Source organism: Euprymna scolopes, chromosome 25 (assembly GCF_053919585.1).
Source record: "Euprymna scolopes isolate OS-2025 chromosome 25, ASM5391958v1, whole genome shotgun sequence".
NCBI lineage: Eukaryota > Metazoa > Mollusca > Cephalopoda > Sepiida > Sepiolidae > Euprymna > Euprymna scolopes.
The window spans coordinates 61,679,837-61,701,895 of NC_136506.1; the positions used below are offsets into that span (position 1 = coordinate 61,679,837).

At 31.5% G+C, this 22,059-nt stretch overlaps 1 protein-coding gene across 13 annotated transcripts in view; it reads right to left on the reverse strand.

The window, feature by feature from the left end:
- LOC145247387 (trafficking kinesin-binding protein 1-like) overlaps positions 1-22,059 on the reverse strand; it is a 297,237-nt gene that overhangs the window by 122,589 nt on the left and 152,589 nt on the right. For all 13 annotated transcript variants that reach the window (XM_080109082.1, XM_080109079.1, XM_080109080.1 and 10 more), the window contains exon 4: positions 10,614-10,690. In XM_080109082.1, the coding sequence (XP_079965208.1) occupies positions 10,614-10,690 (77 nt within the window). The remainder of the gene's footprint in view (positions 1-10,613; positions 10,691-22,059) is intronic.

Here is a 22,059-nt window from a genome sequence, read left to right on the forward strand (position 1 = left end):
GTCTGTGTGTGTGTGTGTACATAAAAGTGAAAATGTCTGTGTTTGTGTACATAAAAGTGAAAATGTCCGTGTGTGTGTGCACATACAAGTGAAAATGTGTGTGTACATAAAAGTGAAAATGTCTGTGTGTGTGTACATAAAAGTGAAAATGTCTGTGTGTGTGTGTACATAAAAGTGAAAATGTCTGTGTGTGTGTGTACATAAAAGTGAAAATGTCTGTGTGTGTGTACATAAAAGTGAAAATGTCTGTGTGTGTGTACATACAAGTGAAAATGTCTGTGTGTGTGTACATACAAGTGAAAATGTGTGTGTGTACATAAAAGTGAAAATGTGTGTGTGTACATAAAAGTGAAAATGTGTGTGTGTACATACAAGTGAAAATGTGTGTGTGTACATACAAGTGAAAATGTGTGTGTGTACATACAAGTGAAAATGTGTGTGTGTACATAAAAGTGAAAATGTCTGTGTGTTTATGTACATAAAAGTGAAAATGTCTGTGTGTTTATGTACATAAAAGTGAAAATGTCTGTGTGTGTGTGTACATAAAAGTGAAAATGTCTGTGTGTGTGTGTACATAAAAGTGAAAATGTCTGTGTGTGTGTGTACATAAAAGTGAAAGTGAAAATGTCTGTGTGTGTGTGTGTACACCAAAGTGAAAATGTCTGTGTGTGTGTGTACATAAAAGTGAAAATGTCTGTGTGTGTGTACATAAAAGTGAAAATGTCTGTGTGTGTGTGTACATAAAAGTGAAAATGTCTCTGTGTGTGTGTACATAAAAGTGAAAATGTCTCTGTGTGTGTGTACATAAAAGTGAAAATGTGTGTGTGTGTGTGTACATAAAAGTGAAAATGTCTGTGTGTGTGTACATAAAAGTGAAAATGTCTGTGTGTGTGTGTACATAAAAGTGAAAATGTCTGTGTGTGTGTGTACATAAAAGTGAAAATGTCTGTGTGTGTGTGTACATAAAAGTGAAAATGTCTGTGTGTGTGTGTACATAAAAGTGAAAATGTCTGTGTGTGTGTGTACATAAAAGTGAAAATGTCTGTGTGTGTGTGTGTACATAAAAGTGAAAATGTCTGTGTGTGTGTGTACATAAAAGTGAAAATGTCTGTGTGTGTGTGTACATAAAAGTGAAAATGTCTGTGTGTGTGTACATAAAAGTGAAAATGTCTGTGTGTGTGTACATAAAAGTGAAAATGTCTGTGTGTGTGTACATAAAAGTGAAAATGTCTGTGTGTGTGTACATAAAAGTGAAAACGTGTGTTTGTGTGTGTGTGTGTGTATATACATAAAAGTGAAAATGGCTGTGTGTGTACATGAAAGTGAAAATGTCTATGTGTGTGTGTAAAAGTGAAAATGTCTGTGTGTGTACATAAAGTGAAAATGTCTGCGTGTGTACATTTCCCAAACCACTCCATCAATTTTCAGTTTACAGACTCGAGATTTGACATAAGGGGTATTGAGATTTGGGAAAATCTTTTTAATTGAGTTTTGGCCAGAAACTTGGCTGTGAAGGGGTCAAAGCTCAACGATTTGATCTTTGAAAACTCTACTAAACTCCTCTGCCAATTTTGAGTATAAATACTTGACATTTTAGGTGTAGGTTACTTTGACATGGATCAAATTTTTTAATTTACTTGGAGCCAAAAACAATAAATGTTAAGGGGTCAAAATTGGGGTCAAAGTTTAAAAAAATATGACCTCAACGGTCTATCAAATTACTCAGCCAATTTTTGGTCTAAACATTTGAAATTTTATAAGATGTGTATTCAGACACAGGGCAAGCTTTTTAATCAGTTTTTGGCCAAAAATTTGGCAGACAAGGGGTCAAAGTTCAAAATATTTGACCTTTACAGTCTCTAGCAAACTATTCAGCAAATTTTGGGTCTAAACATTTGAAATTTTATAAAAAGGGTATTCAGACATGCATCAGTTTTTGGGTGAAAATTTGACTGCCAAGAGGTCACAGTTGACCTTTGTAAACTCTACCAAACTCCTCCACCAAATTTGTGGTCAAAACATTTGAAATTTTAGATGTACGTTATCTGGACAAGAGTCAAACGTTTTAATTATATATATATATATATATATATATATATATATATATATATATATATACACACACACACACACACATGCACATAAAGTTTTGAACAGTACATTGGGCCTGAGCAAAACCGGGCTGAATTGCTAGCAATACTCTAAAGAAATGGAAATCTGAGGAATATTTATTAATTGATGTCTAATACATATTGTTCAAATTTCACAAAGGTCTTCTGCTCCATTTTTACTCCTTTTGCACATTACAACTCCTTATGGCCAGCTTTATTCCAAAATGCATACTGATTTGTTAATTAGCTTAGGCATGGATTTTGAACATAGAAATATATAAAAACATGCACAGACTTAACTTTTATATCGAGATGTAACTTCTAAATTGTTTTGTATACTGTATATCTTTTACAATTTTGTAGCCAGATGCTTTCAATTCAAAGTTTGGTAAAAATAGATAAGGAGAAAGAGTTAAGCGTAGACAGACCGTATCCATCTCTTTACGACATGTGCCTCCACCCCAATTTTTATAAAGAAGACACACCCATGCTTTGTGTAATTAGGAATATATTCTAAGAGTCAGTTTAACATGTCTCCTTAGAATCAGCTGTTTGTTCCTTAACATGTGTGACTTCCTCTAAAACATTGGACAACTAGATTAGCATAGTTTGGCACAATTCAAGCAGAAAGAAAAGTTCAAGAAAAATGTAATTTATTTTGTTCTTTTTAACCAGCAGTTTGCCTGTTTACTCAATTGCCTCAGTCTAGAAGAATTTCCCCTTCACTGAAGATAAAAAAATGAAGTATAGTATCAGAACAGACTAGATTTTGTTTCTGACCAAAAGGCCAACCTTTAAACTGTCAAGCCCATAGTTTGTTTTCTTCCAGCAAAACCAAACTACAATAGAATCGTTTTGTGAGGATTGTTCTTTTCGTTTTTTAATTGCTTTCTAGCATACTAAACGAATACCTGTCTCAAACCACGTAAAATTTCCCAAACAGAACGTTTCGCTCTAGTTTTATGCCCTTTTATGAAAATTAAAATCAAGATATAATGATACTAAACTTTGTCGAGAATTTTTATTTTAATTTGGATCAAAATCCATTACATGATTTTTATTCTAAAAAATGTTTAGAATTTAACGCTTAAGCTTAAGCAGTCTTAAGATTCAGGGAAATTGAAGAATTTGAACTTCATTATCTTGCTTAGTGTCTAATGACTATGGATCAAATTCACTGCAATCTAAAATATTTAAACGTTTAAATAATTGTGCTCATATTATGTCCCCCCTAAAATCCTTTAAAATACTCCAAAGAAACTGAAACTTGGATAATATTCATGAATTTTTAATAATTATTGTTGAACTTTGAAATATCATACGTACCTAAATTTTAATGAAGCCTCTCCTTCCTGCCCCTTACATGGAACTACATTATATTAAATATAACCTACATTAGTACCCCTTATGCCTAACAACTGTATTTCAAAATTCACAATTAGTTAGAAATGAATCCTATACATCGAAGTATATTAAAATATCTAACTTATAAACATGAAAAAAGTATATGAAAGTGTGCAGTATTATACTTTACTTGTTAGTATTTATTATATTAAATATTTAGAAATTCTAATTCATTATATTAAATATTTAGAAATTCTAATGCTCTACATAATACTATTTGTCTGAAAACGCCAGAAATGATAAATGATAGTTTTAGGACATCATCTGTTTTCAAAGTAAATATATTTCCATTTTTAGCCTTTAAAACTTCATACCTTAATCGATCGATTGATCGATGCCTCCATTCAGTCTCGAAAGACAAAGGATACCCCTTGTAGGAGCAGCTGCATGTGTAATCGTGTGGTAAAGGTTGTGCAATCCTCAACTACACCTCTCCTGAATTGGCACTGCTTGTGTCCAGTGGCAAGGAAAAGTTCAGGACGACTGGAAAAAATGCCGAGATAAGCGGAGAGCATATACAGCACCTGAAAGTTCCAAATGGTTACCCAACTGGTACTGACCAGGCTCACCGTTGCTTAACTTCGATGATCTGACGGGAACTGGAGTGTTAACTTTATACCTTAATAAAGGCATATGCAAAGAAAAAAAATCTTTTGTTTCTCTGAAAACAGTTTTGCACACCAGTTAACAATATTTACTGCTAACCCAGTTGTTCTGTGTCACACTGCTCTAAAAATATAAGGAAAACATGATAAAAACAAAATCTTAGTTTTCTCTTTGTGACGATTATCCTTTAAAAACAGAAAAAAAAAAAAAAAAAAAAAAAATTACCATTTTGGATGGGCAATAAATAAAGTCATGATATTACGTCAATAGTAAACATGAACGCGAAACATTACTAGTTTATCTGGTTTTTATCTTTTCTAGCAACAAAAGGTTTTAAGGCAAGACAACATATTTATACACAGATTAAATCAGTGGTTTATTTTTTAAATAATAAAAGCTTATACCCATTGCTTGAGCGGTGTTGCTACAGTACCTAGGTATGTTAATTTCTATTATTATCAAGCTTCTAACACATTATTGTTTGTATGCTAACAAATTTTATGTAATGCTTTTTTACATTAATTTCTTTAAATTTATAAAACATGTATCCAGTTAAAAAAAAAAAAAAAAATTCTGTAGACTTATGCGACATTTTAACTTGAGTATTGATATCGTAAAACCTACTGACTTAATTTGTACTCTTTTTTTCCCCAATCACGTTTCTATTTCTGTATGAATAGACAACCCCCCCCCCCCGAAACGCCATAACATTCAATAGTAAGTGATTAAAATCAGTTTTGAATTTAGAATAAACTGCAGCTTTTAATGTATTAATAATAGATTAAAATAGCCGAGTTATTTACTATATGAGACTCTATGAAATTGAAAAGTCATTTTATAACCTTCAAATGGTCGATTGGAAAATAATTCCTGGCTTTAATTTAAAAAGTCAAGTATTATACATCATGCTCCAAATCAAATGAAAAACAAAAAATTTCATGTGTCTAGTCAAGAATCAAATTATTTATTATACTTTTTTAATGGGTAGTTGTAGTTCTTGTGGCACCATTGATAAACGGATGTTTTGCAAAAGAGAATATGGCAACATCAAGAGAAGATCATCTAAGATCCAACTTTAGTATCTGTTCTGATACTACACTTCATCTTTTCTATCCTCAGAAATCCTTCTAGACTGAGAAAGTTTTTTGTCCCAATCCGGACAGAATGCTCCTTTTGAGGGAGCTTAACTTCTCTACATTAAAAACCTAACATGTATCAATCTTGCTCTCATGGGAAGCCAAGTGAATAGGAACATCGAAAAGGTGTATTAGTTAGCGACTAACCACAATACATCTAGAGTAGTAGCATACATAGATGTCATCAGCCATCAAAAGATTCAAATGACAGTTCCAGAAAGGAATGGGTCAGTAGAGTCCAAAAAGAATTCTTAACCTGATTGAAATAGTTAAAAAAAAAAAAAAATTCTCAATAACATTTTAAACATCTTTTTATTGTTTTTATATTTGATTTGTTTTGTTGCATATTAGCTGTGCCAACCAGGCATAGTGAGAGAGTTTAAAAATAAAAATATTATGAAAAAGCAATTTTGCTTTAGTGATTTTAATTTTCGACACACTTATATATATATACACACACACACACACTATCAGGGAGACCCAATGTTGCCTAGAATTGAAGATGATCAACAAATGTTCCACACTCCCATATGTTTATTGTCATCGAAATTGGTAAAATCGTCCATTTTTCAATCAAATCGATTGATTGCCAGGTCTAGTTGGGAGCCCATCGCAGTACACTGCGAAGAAGCTTCATATGCCTTCCTGCAGTGACTTAATCTGTAATATATCAGTCTACATTGCACTGTAGAGAACCTACTGTTGATTTTATAAAATTATTTCTTATGCTTGAATTAAAATTTAAAATGTAAAAGTCAAGTATCATGCTTCAACTGTGCCCACAACAGAATCATTCATTTCTAATGCGACTGTCATATCAAAGAATCTACTGTTGATTTTATATATCGAGCCTTTTGATTTGTGTGGTAATAAAACTTCTTAAATGCACTTGTGATGTTAGGCTGTGTAAGGTGTTAACTTTGGTCAAAATCGCCTATTGCTTCTTTCATCCAATTATTTTGATGATCGATTATGGATACTTTTTAACCAGATTAAGTATTTTCAGAAACAATAACTGAAGCAAAACAAAAAATATTTGTGTCAATAATAGAAGAAAAAAATGAAAAATAAGCTAATCTGAATCAAGTATCAAAATGCAAGATGAATTGCTATTTTTACCAATTTTTAAAATTCGATATGACAAATTTATATGTCACATCAACCCCAATGGATCATGTAATACTTTCAAACAATCATTTGTAATCATTTTATGTGGTAAAAAGGTATAATTTTATTAGCAATTTTTGTGCAGAAAGCAGGTTATATTTTCGTGTAGAATCTTATTTCCTTCAAGAAAATGTGATTCAAATTGATCTACTTCAAGAAGCCCTTTAGGTCAGCAATGACTAAAATAGATTTAATTGAAATCAATACATTTCACATTTGTTCAACTGTAAATGGAACATGACAGCCAACATCTATAACATAAATCTCATCTGTCTGTTTGTATGTATGTATGTATGCATGCCTAAAACTTTCGGCAGAGGTGATGAATTTTCACAAGATCAGTATTGTTTTGAAGCTCGACCCTTCAGACAACAAATATAAAAAAAATTGGCTTAAAACATTAATTCCCTCACCCTCAACTGGGCACTTTTCTACAGGCAGGGGTCGCTTTTCTCGAAAGTCATCCCCTCTTTTCGATTGACTAGCCTTAATTTAAACTTTTGCCACTTCTGGGTTGGCGATGGTCGCAACAGCAAAGACAATTTTTTTTCCCCATTCTTTTCCTCCTTTGAGCCTGCCTGCCTACTACCACTTTCTTTTTTTTTTGCTCAACACACAGCTCCAAACATCTGGACAACGCCAGGCATCCAGGCTAGTAGAAAATAAGGGATATTCTCATTTAAGCAGATATGTGCATTACACAAACCGATCATTATTTTTTTTATTTATTCTTTTATTCAGTGTCCTTTTATATCATTATCATTCATTCCATTTAGATTTTCCTATCACTTATTTATGTTTTAGTATATTTTCCCGTAAATGCAATAATTATAACTTGTGTTGGTTATTCATAATTTCTTTGCTTTGCTTATTGGTTGTTCTTTCTTTCTAAACAAATCCCAGCTTTCCAATATTTTCAAATTATTTTGCACCCTTCATATTTAGACTGTATATTTGCAGAGGCATAATATCCCTTGTGTTATATATTTATAGCAACTTTATTTTACATTTTCTCTAAAGATGAATACCTAGATTATGAACGCAATAAAAATTAATAAATTTAATTCACATAAAAAACATCTGGAATATGTATTTTTTTTAGTTTTATGTAAAAAAAAAAAAGAAAAAAAAAAATAAGATAGTTAACTAAAATTAATCCCATGGCACAATTTTGGTAATCATTTTTAAAGATGGAATTTAATTTCTCAGAAATTTAAGATTAAAGTCCAAATAAATGAATAAAAGTTTTAAAAATCTTGCATGAAAAGCTAATTTTCAATTATTTTAATATTTCTAACTTATCAATGTTTTCTCTTTAAAATATCAGCATGTGTGATGCTTCCTTGTTCAGTATCAAAGATTTGAATTTTGCAACTGCCAACACAAACAGAGTGCGGAAAAAAAAAAAAAAAAAAAAAAAAAAAAAAACAAAGATTAAATTTTTTGGTACTTATGTTAGCATATTTCCGATCAGGTAGAATGTACCAAATGAAAACTTTATATTTTTTTGTTGTTTTACCGAAATGATGGCCAATGTTTAAAATACTGACAGACAGTTGAAACTTAAAAAAAAAAAAAAAAAAACATTAATCATTGTATGGTAATTTCAATGTAAATTAAAAAAAATACTAGTGCAGTTTATGTACTTTGCCGAAATCACATTTACTTTCATCTAACAATTTAATAAACAAAAAAAAATATTGTAAAAATAATTAATAAACAAAAAAATATTGTAAAAATAACTAATAAACAAAAAAATATTGTAAAAAATAATTAATAAACAAAAAAATATTGTAAAAATAATTAATAAACAAAAAAATATTGTAAAAATAATTAATAAACAAAAAAATATTGTAAAAATAATTAATAAACAAAAAAATATTGTAAAAATAATTAATAAACAAAAGGTAACATTTGCTAATTGTTGGCTACTGCAATTTCATCGGCTCAGCATTTCGGCATGTTTTGGTAGCTTGAAATGTGCTCAACATTAATTCTGTACCAATTAAAAAACATTTTTTTAATATGACAATTCTGATGATTTCTAAAGATAAAATTTAATTTAAAAGTTCAAAGTAAAAAAATAAAAACTCTTGCATTGAAAAGGCTTCTTATATTTAACTATTTTATGAATTTTCAGTAAAAAAAAAGAGTTTTATATTTGCTTAATTTTAATGTGCTTTAATAAAGGTTGCATACTGATAAACAGTAGGTTAAATCATTATGTGGTTGAATTAAATAGTCAAATCTACTATTGAGTATGATCTTGTTTGATTATTGTTGCATTATTATTGTAAAGGAAAATGCTTTTGTCTGTGAGGTTTTCTATAATTTGCCCTCTTTTGATGGTTCGCCTATATTTTATCATTTTGGCAATTAAATCTCCCAATAAGATGAATGGTTTGGAAGTTGTTTTAATAAATGGTTTATTTTTTATTGAATGCATATAAATAGAAGACATAGTTATTGTTTGTGTAATAATGCCAACACAGCAATTTTCTGCATGTCCAGAGGATATGGCTTTGTGTAATTTTGTTATTGACAATTATTGATGTTCTATTTGATACCCAGTATTTTTGTGCAATGTTTTATGTGTTTGCATGCCATTGTTTGTCTTAAGAATCAGTTCATTACAAATTGCCTTTTCATCTCTAATATTCCAATGGATTATTTTGTTACACATGGGTCAGTTTCATTGTAGTTTATGGTGTAATTGTTTGCCTATGTTTTTCACAAAAAATATTGCCCATTTCCAAGACACTATATTGTTTTCTTTTGTAAAAAAAAAAAAATACACGTCATCTGGATTTTCTTGGAACTCTGAGCAAAACAACATAGTTTTAAATTCTATCCATTTATACAATTCCTAGCTGGCACCTCTGAATTGTCCAGGAAAGAATGAGAATCCCTTATGTTTTTGTTCTCAACCCTTAATCTCATATTATCACACTGTTTTTAATTTCAAAAGATGTCATCTTTACAGTTTACAAATATCCAACATTAATGCCGACTTCCAATATATTCAAAAAGACCCTTCATACAAAATTATTACCACTATTGTATTCTTTATATTTTAGTTAACAAAAATTGTTTGATATTGGAATAAGTTGTTTTCAATTGCATCCCTGAACAGTGATAATAGAAATCGATAATTGAACTCTTTAACTCCAGACGAAGTCTAAAAGAAAATTTACATATGAATTTTTAAAAATGTTTATACTTTACTAGCAAGGTGCTCATTCCCCAGTTGTAAAATATGCTTAAATATATTTTAATTTATGTAGATTTCATATTTCCCTATTGATTATCATATTATACCCAATATATAGTAGTGATTTTAAAAGCAAAAACTTGGGTGCCATCAGCTAGAATCAAAACCAAAACATTTAGTGTTTCGGCCTTAGTAGTTATTTGAACTATCAGATGGATAAGAAATAGTTAAAAATGAACATATATATAAACGTACATTTGTGCATGTGTACAAGAGAATTTTAAGTTAACTTACATCTGCATAGTTCCAATTAAAAAAAAATTTTGACTGCTTAGCAGCTGTTTTTACCAGTTTTATATATATATATATATATATATAAAACGATGGCCTAGAAAAATTGCAATCATTTGACCTGCCTTACGTCACTTTGTGACCTTGTGTCTCCTGAGAAGATGCAGTTAAAAAAAATGGCGACAGACAGTGAGTTTTATAAATTAGATTAAAACTAGTTTGAATTTTCTGTTAATATATTAATTTCTATAACTTTCTCTTTTATATATATTTAGATTTTGGCCTTTATAAAAATTCTTATATTCTAAATCAAATAAACTTGTCATATTCATTTAAAACTAGCAGTAACTATTTTTGCTCAAGTTTGTGATATTTGCAGACTCATAACCATTCCCAAAATACATTAGATTCTCTTCCTTCCCCACAAAAATCCATATTCAAATAAAGTAATTTTTTGGGCTTAGCACATAAGATTCTTGTGGAGTCAGTAAAATGTAAAATCCATTCGATTAAAACCGTTCTAACAAATGAAGTTCACAGATGCAAATATGCTATGAATACAGCATTAAAAAAAAACAACAAACAAAAAAACAACAAGAGTATACATATTGTAGCTGTCAAAGTGAACAAGAGATTTGGTTGTGTTGAAATCGCCATCAAAATTACTATGGAGTCAAACAAACTTACCTCTTCGAGTAGACGAGTCACAGCCTCAATATCATTGTATGTTCTAGTCATCTGGGTTACACGCTGTGCGCATAAGACTGAAAGATGAAAGAAAAGAAATATTTATTAAATCCTGTTATCTATTATTTTAATCTCATTTCAACCATATATACACACATCAATACATACACACATTTGGGGTTTTGAATGCTTCTTATCTGCAATAGCTATGTCATGATCAGGTCAATGTGCAGTTGCAAACTGGAAGAAAGGATCACTTTAAATCGTGCTTCATCAGACGTTTGGTATTAGTGGGATTATGAGTGCCTTACGCACTGTGCCTCAGGTGGTTTAGTCATGTATAACATGCCACCTCTTACATCAATACCATAACATACGTGGAAATCCCAAGCACTGGAGAGTGCGGTAGACGGAAGAAAACCTGTATTGAATGTGTAAGAATAGACTGCATACAAGTGATATCAACCATGTGGATGAAATTGCATGCACAGCAGGTGTGAGACATCTTGTCTGATACACTTGCAGCATCTTAAATACTTATGATTATAAACAGATTATAAATACTTATACTAATGATTTTCAAGAGCTTTTTTTATTAGTTTGGTCACTTTTATTTATGCACATTCACTCCAATTTTCACATCTTGTGTTGTTTCTCTAGAATAGTCTATCTTAAAGAAATAATGGAAATTTCTTTAAGGAAATGCTCAAATAATTTTTAAAAAGTCTATTTTAATTTTTAAGAAAAAGAATGGTAAAATGCAGTACATACAATTTGACTCATATCTTCATTTCAGTCATTATAACTGTTCAAACTTCCGGGCACATGAGAAAATCAATTTTTTCATTTAGTTCAGGGTCATAAAGGAATCATAATACTTTATGAGTACTTTTAAATGTTAATTCAAACCAGAAGTTACTTCTCATCTGTTAGTTTGAAGGCTTTAAAATCATTTTTAAATTTCAAAGGGTAACACATGTTAGTCACGATTTTATTATTATTAATAAAAATTTTTGGTTTGGATTTGCTTTAAAATTTGAAAATAATTTTCAACTCTTTAAACCGATGAAAAAAGAATTTATGATATTAATTATAGTCCGAGTCAAATTTTCAATTTTATGACGTATGCTTTTAAAAACAAAGAAAACATTAATTTTCTCCCACAATATCAAAGAGCAAAAATCATAGCTACTTTACGCTGGTTTTGTTTAAGATTTAGAAAATAACAGAGCAGGAACAATCTAGATCTGTAAATTAAGAAAAGAGTTTCGCTCAAAAATCCAAAAATGATTATCAAGTATAAACAGCTGGAGAAAGCAAAGTGTTGAACTGATTAAATGTTTTTATTATGACAGCCAGGACTTCACCTACTCTACTAGTTTGTGAGCAGCTCTTAACTTCTATAAAAAGTAACCCCTCCTTTTACTGCCACATTTGTGCCTCAAAATAACTTGAAAAATTCAACACATTTCTAACATGATTTCCAAATAAGTCCCTATTTACTTGCCTCTTCTGGATAAAAAAAATGAGCTGCAGCAAAAAGGAGTGTGCCCTTTCTATAATACCCTGATGACACTCAAAATGAGGGAAGCAGAATGTCATTTCTAAGAGGTAATTGTGCAAACGAGTAAATTGTACAAGGTTTGAATTTTTAACTCTACCTATCAAGTATGAATTATGTGTATTTCCTTATATTTTTAAAGATTATTAATATGTCAGAGGATTTCTGAACAGCAACAAGAGTCATGTAATGTTTAGAATAACTTTATATTGAAGTTTGTTAATGAAATAAGATGAAAACATTGACACTTGTTAACATTTTCTTCAATCAGGTGGTAAACAAATGCTCGAATCAAACATGCATTTTAACATACTCAAACATCAGGTTTTGAAATTTTTTAAAAAGTTTATATAGAATGAAACATGCAAAATTAGTCTTATTTTTTCTTTCATTTTTTAATTATTTTTTTTTTTTTTACTTAATATTGTTTTTTTAATGGAATAACGGTATTTATTCTTTTATTATCTCCATCAAAGAGGTCATATTTTCAGTCAAGTTTTCTTTTTTATCATTTTATTTATTAGTAAAGCATAGCTTCCACATCACTTAACTTATTGCCATCAAACATGGTATAGGTCATGGTCTAGCTTAGAAATGTTTTAATTTGGGTATATAAAGGTCAGAGTTATGAGAAAGATCACACTTTTGGCGATAATTCTTGTTCTGTTCCTGGTAGTCACTACTTAGCGCATATAATAATAAAATTATTGATCTTACATGATCCTTGATCTTAAGAATTTTGACAGAATTCTAACTTCTGATTTTTCAATTTGATATATGAAGCCAATGCTCTTTGATAACAGTAACCAACATGCAAAATTTGAGCTTGATTAGATAAATTGTTTTTGAGTTATCAATGTTCTCATTACCTAACTTCAAAAACACTTCATACGATATGCAAAAGTAAAGGCCAGATGAAATATAGCCTATTCTTATGAAGGTATGCAGTATTTCAAATGATTTCTGATCTTCTTTACTAATACTTATTGTGAGTGTTTCTAAAGAATCTCTCTTTTTGTTTGTAACATTAAAAATGTTCCATTATAGTGCATGAAATAGAAAGAGAGAAACGCTCTGTGTGAAACTTTCGTTCTCAATTTCAATTTATTTTTGCAGAATCCCCTGGTGTTCAATTTTATAACTAGTATATTTGTGCATTATTACAGCCTTCTAATAAACTGTCTCAGTATACGTTAATGTAAAAATTTGAATATTTCAATCCAAATGTTTGAATTAAATTAAATTTGTAATATTGAGTTTAGAATAAAATTAAGATGATTAAATGTTCCAAGAAAATAAAGTTTAGGATGCTATAAAACTTACAATCAAAACTTACAAGAAAACAGAGATCGACTGTTAAATTGTTTGTATGTCAATATGAAGATCAATTCATGTACTCTTTTTTTTTTTCTTTTTTTAAATATAATGGAATCAGCAACAAACTCTAAAAATGTAATAATGTCAACAGAGAACTGTAAATAATCAAAATATGCCGGTTTTCTTGACAAATCACTGTGAAGAGGAGTAGAGCAATTGATCTTTCTTCCTCAATAGCCTGAGTCTATTAATGGCATGCTACATTGGAGATTATTGACTACTCAAACACACATTATCTCTGCCTTATGTAAAAGAAAAAAAGAACTCATTTTCTACCACAGTTACTGTTATTTTCTTCCTCTGTATGCTTAACATTAAGAGAATTTCCATAAACAGAGTTTATTTCAAAGAATTTCCCATCTGTGGAATACATTATAATAGGATGACTTAGTGCAAGCTATAACATGATAGTCTTCAAGTCTAATATCAACAAATACTTGTAATAAACTGTTCTCATAAGTAATCAAATTTTGTTCATGTCATTCATTATTTTCAATCCTTTCATATTATTCTTCATTATTCAACTGATAATGCATCTATCTCATTAACCCTTAACGTTAAGTGGCTTTTAATCTTTTTAAATTTAAAAAAGAAAGAAAATTTATCTTATAAAATAAAATTTGAATTATAGCATAAAAAATAATGTGACATCCAAGATTTCTCGTTCTGTTTCATACATCAATGGTATATTTTCACTGTTACAAATAAAAAACAACCGGTAAACATGAGGAGTATTATACTAGTAATTGGATAATTTGTTTTCCCCACTTGGTCCGAGTGAGGAAGAGCAAGGGGGGGGGGAGGTAGAAAATGGTAAGAAAGCTTTCTTTTAAAGAAATAATGCCAAAACAAAAAAGTTAGTGTTTTGATTTTATAAGCTAGAAATGCAAATGATACAAAATTATAATTACAATCTTTTGGTGTAAAATTTAGCTTATATTTGATAAAAAGAAATCATAATTTATAGAAAACCAATATTTCTAAATAAAAAAAGGGATTTATATAAGGCAAAGTAAAAAAAATAAATAAATGAAAACAAAATATGAATATGATTACCTGCAAGTTCATCCAATGAATAACACGGATACAATCCTTCCATTCTTAAAAGCTCTCACCTTGTAAGCAAGGGAGGCTACTCTTTCAAGCAGAATGTTAAGTTGGTAGGCATTTGGGAAGCATTTTTAGATGCTGCTTAGAAATGTTTTTGAAACTCATAAAAATTCAAATTTGCTCTCGTTTTTAACATGTTTTCATATATATTCTATCAAAACTAAATAAATGCATATATATACATGCACATGCATGTATAATGTCAAATAACAACAGCACCATTCTTATAAAAATGTACTTGAATGTTGAAAGTTTCTATGTTATAAACTTGTAAGAAATGATAAAGAAATGCATTAATGCAATATATATAAGATTCATTATTATAACAGATTTTTAGAGGGATGGCTGTTAATAATTAGATGGATAAAAATGTAAACATGCTGACTTGTATGCAAGTGATTTTGTTTATAATAACAACCATTATAAATAATAGATTTCAAAAGTATATCAAGATGCATGCATATCCGTAATACCTGTAATTATCTCAGTCAGGTAAATATATATGCATACAAACATCTTCCGACATTTATAACAATAATATTTTCCGACATTTATAACAATAATATTTTAGATTTGTATCGAAAGCAAACCTAAAAATAGTTCATTCCTTTTGGTAATAGAGCAAACTTTAGTAATAAAAATTAAAAAAAAAAAAGGTAAAAAAGAAAGGAAAGAAAAAGTTTAGATTCAAAGAGTTCTACAAGTGGTCATTATTAACACTTAATTAATAACATTAATTTTTGTAGGTAATGTTTTCTGTATAGCAAAATGGTAAACATCTTGCATGATTTTGAATAAACACTGAAAGTATCCATTTGGGAATGAAGCTAGCGTCAGGATAAAAATACAGGTGCAAAGCCAGTGGTAGGAATCCATAGCGAAGGCATTTCCATGCGCCAACGGGAATAGTTGAAGAACGACAAACAAACAAACAAACAAAAAAAATGTTACAAATAAATAATGACCTAAGTTCTAACAATGTCCAATAGAAATTAGTACTTGATGTGTTGAATGGGTGTCGTAAGAATTAGTGCACTACAAACGGAAAACGAACAGAAGATATATTTTTTTCGTTAGTATACCGGCCACATGTTTATGCTGAAATGCTAAATAGCCAGCTTTCTAAATGTGTCAACTAAAAAAAGAGGTTAATCAGTTTAAAAACGAATTGGCAATGAGGATAAATATATTAACTTTTTTTTTTTGTTAGTAAATAAATTTATTATGGACATAATTTTTTAAAGAAATAATCAGTTTTTTCTATCAGTTTTTTTTTTTTTTTACAGAGAAAATAGTTCATGTTTTAATATTTAATAGAAATTGAAAGCTGATATTTATAATTAAAACAGTAAAAAAATTACTATTATTTTTTTAATTAACTACAGATTTTTTTTATGAGGAATTTTTTTTTAAACACTCAAAATAGCTGATTCAAAAATACATGGAAATGATCCAATCTCCTTGTAACAGTCAAATTATTTGACCAAACCCCAATTCTGCTTTCCTCTGGACATATATATCGAAAGGTGCACAAATATGCATATATATCCAATATTGAAAGAGTAATACACGAAAAATGAATACAAACAACTCTTACAAGGGCTGCAAAGGTGACCAAGTGTTAACGATGGGGGCGTTTGTGGCTATTATGTGCAGAGTAAAAGGAGATGACAGACCAAAAAGTAGACTAGAGTAGGTCGTGCCTCCAGAAAATTAAGAATACTGGCCAGCTGAATCATTCTACGGATAACGACAGGTTTTTATGTCTACAAGTAAACGAACCGGCTGGAATACCACACATGTTTCATACTTATCTTATAGTAGTAATGTTGTTGTTGTTGTCGCTAACCAATGCCCAGTGCATGGCCTCTTTAATCAATAGGTGACCAGAAACAGTTTTATGACTTGAAAGAAACATTAGCAAGTGTTACTTTCTGATTTGTAATTGTTTGATAGAGAAAGCGTGGGAGGAAGAGAGGAAGGGGAGTGATTTAAAGAAAACAAAAAAAACAAAAAAACTAAAACAATCACTCGTCTTAATTGTTAAATTAGAAGAATGGCTTAGTACAAGACAAAAAAAAAGATCTTTTTTTTTTTTTTGAAAAATAATTTTGGAATAAATTTTCAGAAAAAAAAAAAAGTTTTATTTTTAAAGTGTGTGTGTGTGTGTGTGTGTGTGTGTAATTGAGTAATTATTATTCAATAATTACATAAAATAATATCTATTCAATTATTTTGAACTGTCACAGCTAGTAACTTTTTGTTTCTTATATTCATCCCAAGCAAGGCAGATTGCCACTGAGATGTAAGGGATATTGTGGATTTGGGAACAGATTTATAGGGACATCTTAAGTGTGAAGTTGTGCAGCAAAATGTTTGTTCACATTTCATTTAAATTTCAACATGTTGGTACAGTCGGCGAACCAGGGAGCAGAGAGGAAATAGTAAAGGCAAATTTAAAGAAAGAAGCTATTAGAGTAGAAACCTTTTTAGCATAAGGATCACTACAGTGAACGTGTGGGATTTTGTTGATTGACAGTTTGTGCAAGGGTGTTAACACTGAACAGGCACAAGGTCAGCAAGTTTGCCGGAGCTCATTCCACTGAAGTGCTTATAAAACAAGCACAGGGATTTAACATTGCAGCGATGAGGAAGGGACTGGAGCATGCTAGACACTGTGGTGCCTATTAGATTAGAGGTTCTTTTTTGGATGCTATCTGAGAGGGAGGGAGACTAGTGGTTAGTGCACCAGCTCAGATGTGGCAACAATATTACATGCATGGGTGGTTTTATAAAGAATTGGACCTTGTCACTATAGTGAATTTTTCACATTTCTCACTCAAACAACAATATTTTGACTGATCTTTCTAATTATCTTCTATTTTATACAGGAAAGTTGTATTTGTTGTGTGTGCCATCAGCCGGCTCAAACACAGAAACTACCCAAGATATACTTACAAGCATCACAATTTCGATTCAGTTAGAAAAATATTGGAAGGGTCATCAGAAATCAAAGTAGTGCCCGGAAGGGAGGGAGGGGGGGGGCAGAAAAATGTACTTTCTTAAATAGTTGGCTGCTGATCGATTTTTTCTATTATATTAAAGCAGTTGCAAAAATTTGCATGTACACATGAGAGAGGGAAAGATGTGCCCAAAAATAGAGGATGAGAAGTTTTAAAAGATGTTAGAACATTTTATTAACTATTATTTCTGGCTAGTTCATTATAAATCTCTACTTGAAAATATATTTTCATGTACAAAAGTTTGCTGTTTTGATTTAGTTTCATTTTGAACATCAATTTTTGAGAAGTTGCTTTATTTCGTACACCTGTCATGTTTTGAGCATACCACATTTAAAAATAAAAATTTTCATTCGCCCGTGCATCTAATCCATAATGCTCTTACAAAACTACAAACACAGAATGTATTTAAATATGAGCAATCTCCTCCAATTGATTAAACAAAGGATGAAACTGTCAAAAGTTTATCGACTACACCTCAAGAAAGCACTTCAAGAAAGCCAAAATTTCAATAGCTGAAACCTAACAAAAATGACACTAACAAATGAGACGTGTAATCACAGATTATGCTCCTAATTCATTAAACATTTGAGAATAATTTGTTTGCTTTCAAAATTAACTAAAAAATATGCACAAGAGAGGGAAGAATTTAAATTTCTGTGATTAGTAAACTAATTTTGATGGAACCAACTACTCCAAGAATTTAAATGAATGATTTACAGAATTTTTGGTTATTTATTGTTGAATTCAGCTTTTTGCTTCAAATTCTTAATATCTTTTAATCTTTAATCATTGTGCCTGTTTTAACTAATTATTCAATGTGTAAATTTTTGTCTATCCTGTCAAATGCAGTTTCATGTCATACTGAAAAATAATTGTTTTTAACCCAGAGATTGAAACCTGGAAAATATTACAAATCTGGATCAGATTGAACCTGTAAATAATGGAAACTAAGCATGGTGACTCCACATTCTCCAAAAGTTTCAAAATTTTTGTATGCCCAAGAAAGGCTTTTTCACCAGGCTTCTCAACGTTACATTTATTTAGAAGTTTCCTTATACTTCCTAGATTATAATATCTACAATTTCTGCACGCACGTCGTTTCTACATTTATTTTGATTGACTTTTAAGAAAGTCACTATTCTGTCCTTTTGCGTGTTTGTCTTTTTCATATAAATAAAGCAAAACTAATCGGAGTGAAGTAGGCTGCCTGGCTTTCGTGCCGGGACATCTTGAAAGCAATTAGCTTTGATCAATGTGGGGGAAACCCTCCATATCAGACAATTACTATTCATTTGAGAGTTCCCCCTTTTTCGGGGGAGCTTGGTTTCCCCAACATCGTGGGGGAAACACATAAATGAAATGACGGAAAGCTTAACTGGTCTTCAGCCAATGTTCATTTCTGCGCCTGTGTGATTCCTAACTTATTTATGCAAGTCAACTTTTTCATTTGGCATTGCTAAATTTGAACGCTTTACACTTCCTGTGGCATCATAGCATAGTGGTAAGATGTTGGGTTTTCTTCCACTTTCTTTTCCACCTTCATGTCACGGGTTCGAGCCTGCCTCCCTACTAAAACATTTTTTTTTCTAAACACACACCTAAAAACACCTGGGCGATGCCGGGCACCTATGCTAGTCTAATATAGAAATGGTAAAATAGGCACGAGAGTTTGTGTATGTCCACGAAAGGCTTTTTGCATTGGGTTTCTCACGTCGGTTAGATTCCACAATAAGTTTTTTGCATACTTCCCAGATCATAATATTTCACATTCGCAAACGGACATTGTTTCTATCTTTTTTTCATCGAGTAAAAAAAACAAACATTCTCACTGTGCCGTCATCTCCAGTGTTTGTCTTTTTCGTATAAATAAAGCAAAACTATTTGAACTCAACCACCTGGCCTTTGGATCGGGTAGTATCTGTTCTGTAATTGATCCTTGGTCAATGTAGGGGAAACCCTTCATACTGAGACAATTCCTATTTATTTGGATACTGCCAGAGTTCCCCTTTTTTGGGGAGCTGGTTTTCCCCCCACATTAAAAACAACCTTGTGTCTAATTTGATTTTGTAGGAGGTTTAAAAGCAACGCCATTTCTGCAAGTCATATTTGTTTTTTTGATTGACTTTGTTAAATTTGAATGCTTTAAACTTCCAGTTGCGTCATGGAGTTGCGATAAGATGTCAGATTTTCTTTCGCTTTCTTTTCCTCCTTCGCCTCATGGGTTTGAGCCTGCATGCAAACTACCACGTTTTTTTTTTTTTGCTCAACACACAAACACCCAGGCAACGCCGGGCACCAATGCTAGTTTCTAACTAATTCTCAATATAAGCCAATGCATGCGAGCTTTGGTAACTTGCTCTGCTCTCCACCAGAGTCCTCGCCACTAAGAGACTGACCCTTGACTTTCGGTGTAAATGACTGAACTCAAAAATCGTCCAGACTCTGCTTTGCTTTCTACCGAAATCTACACTGCTGAGAGATTTCCCCTCGACTTAGGGTGAAACTGCTAAATACACAAAAATTTCCTTTCCAGACACAAATATTAAGAGTTTAAATCAGAGACTCATTAATGATTATAGTTGTATAATCTTTCAACAAAATTTTTTTTTATAAAAAAAAAATCAGCCATCAAAGTGTTATTCTTTCTTCTTTTGGCTTAAAATGATCTCCAGTGATACAGAATTTGGTGATCAGTGCTGGACAATTTGCTCATTTTTATCTTTTCACAATATAAGGAGAGTAGTGATTCATTGGTATTATATCCTTGATCTGTTTTTTTTGGGCACAGAATTTACTTTGGCCTAAACACTCAGACTTTGGGTTAGTGCGTACACTGGTTTTTGTTGAAGGGTAAGGGACTTTATCATCGAAGATGCGCCATCCAACTGATTCCCTTTAGATATTTCACCGTCGAGTATCAAGGCTCTTATCTGACTTCAGTTGGGTGTTAGGCTTGTATTCCTTGTAATACTCTGTGCAAACAGTTACGCAAACACAGCAAAAATGAAACAGCATAGAGTTGGCAGTCCAACAGGAAAGCAGAGAGATCAACACAGGGAGAAAGAGAAAATGAACAGAATGGTAATAACTCAAAATCTAATTAGATTTTCATATCTTTTTCCTTTTCTTTAGGAGTCTGGCTTTTATTTTTTTATAAAAATAACCAATACTTGAACAGCACTGAATTAAAAGCATATAATTAACAGACAGAATAAGGATAAAATAAAATGCCACAAATATCAAACTTAAAAAGTCTTTCAGTTTTCCCCAGTAATTAGAAAGTCTGATGGGGTTTAAGCATAGAGAAGTTTTCTTGACTGAATGTTCAACAACAGGTCCTTGGAAATGTAGGAAATCTGTGAGGAATTAAGCACAGAGAAGTTTTCTTGTTATTTTCAACAGATGACTCAACACGCTCTTAAAGCATATAACAAAGTTTTCTTTTTCTTTTCACATGAAATGAGGGGGGGGGAGGTGTAAGAACTTGCCATGAATCTACAAACCAAGGCAAAAGAACATATCACCGACCTGTTTCTTTTTTACATCATTCGTAATTGCCTCGCTATTTTGGGAGGATGTATCAGATTCGTTCTATAAAAGTTCCAATTTATAGAGATCTCTTATTCCATCCTCGCCGTAATATCCAATAAAGGACCTTGTGTCGCTTGGGGCAGGAAATTGTCTTTCATTATTGCTCCATGTGTGATTACTGCAACTAAGCCATTTTTTTTTTAAGCACAAAGAAAATGTGTCTTTTCATATCAATGCCAACTGGGCTGGAGAGAAAATCCTTTTCTTTTTTTGTTTTTCCCTCCCGCTACAGATCAGCACATGCATGACATCATCTGCCTCTTGGCTTCAATCGTACATCATATCTAAAAACAGAAAGTCTGGTTGTCTGGTAGATTTCCTGTCGTCTATGTGATCCCTCATTCTGATTCAATGGTGACGTTTACAGCTGTCCTGTTGAGTCATAACACCATTTTATTGCTTCTTCCTCCAGTGTTGCTCAGGCTCCATTCATCACATTGGACAGGACCTTTCAACACTCAGGGCCTTTGCCAGAGGGGGGAAACAAAGGGAGTCCAATAGCATGATTGGAAGGGGGAAGTCGAATCCAGGTGAAAGACATGAGACCTTCAATATGGTGTCTATGAGCTCACCCCAGGCAGGGAAGGACTGATATGCTGAATCTGTAAATGTGAAAGACATCAGATAAAAGTGTCCCACTAATTATGGGAAAAGCACCTCACTCATTTGGGTTTAACTGTACCAAATGTGAACAGTCCAGACACAAGGTTCAATGGTGTAGAGTGGTGGGAGCTCATAGATTAAGCGTTACAATCTCAAATTATAGTGTACCACCCAGAACCAA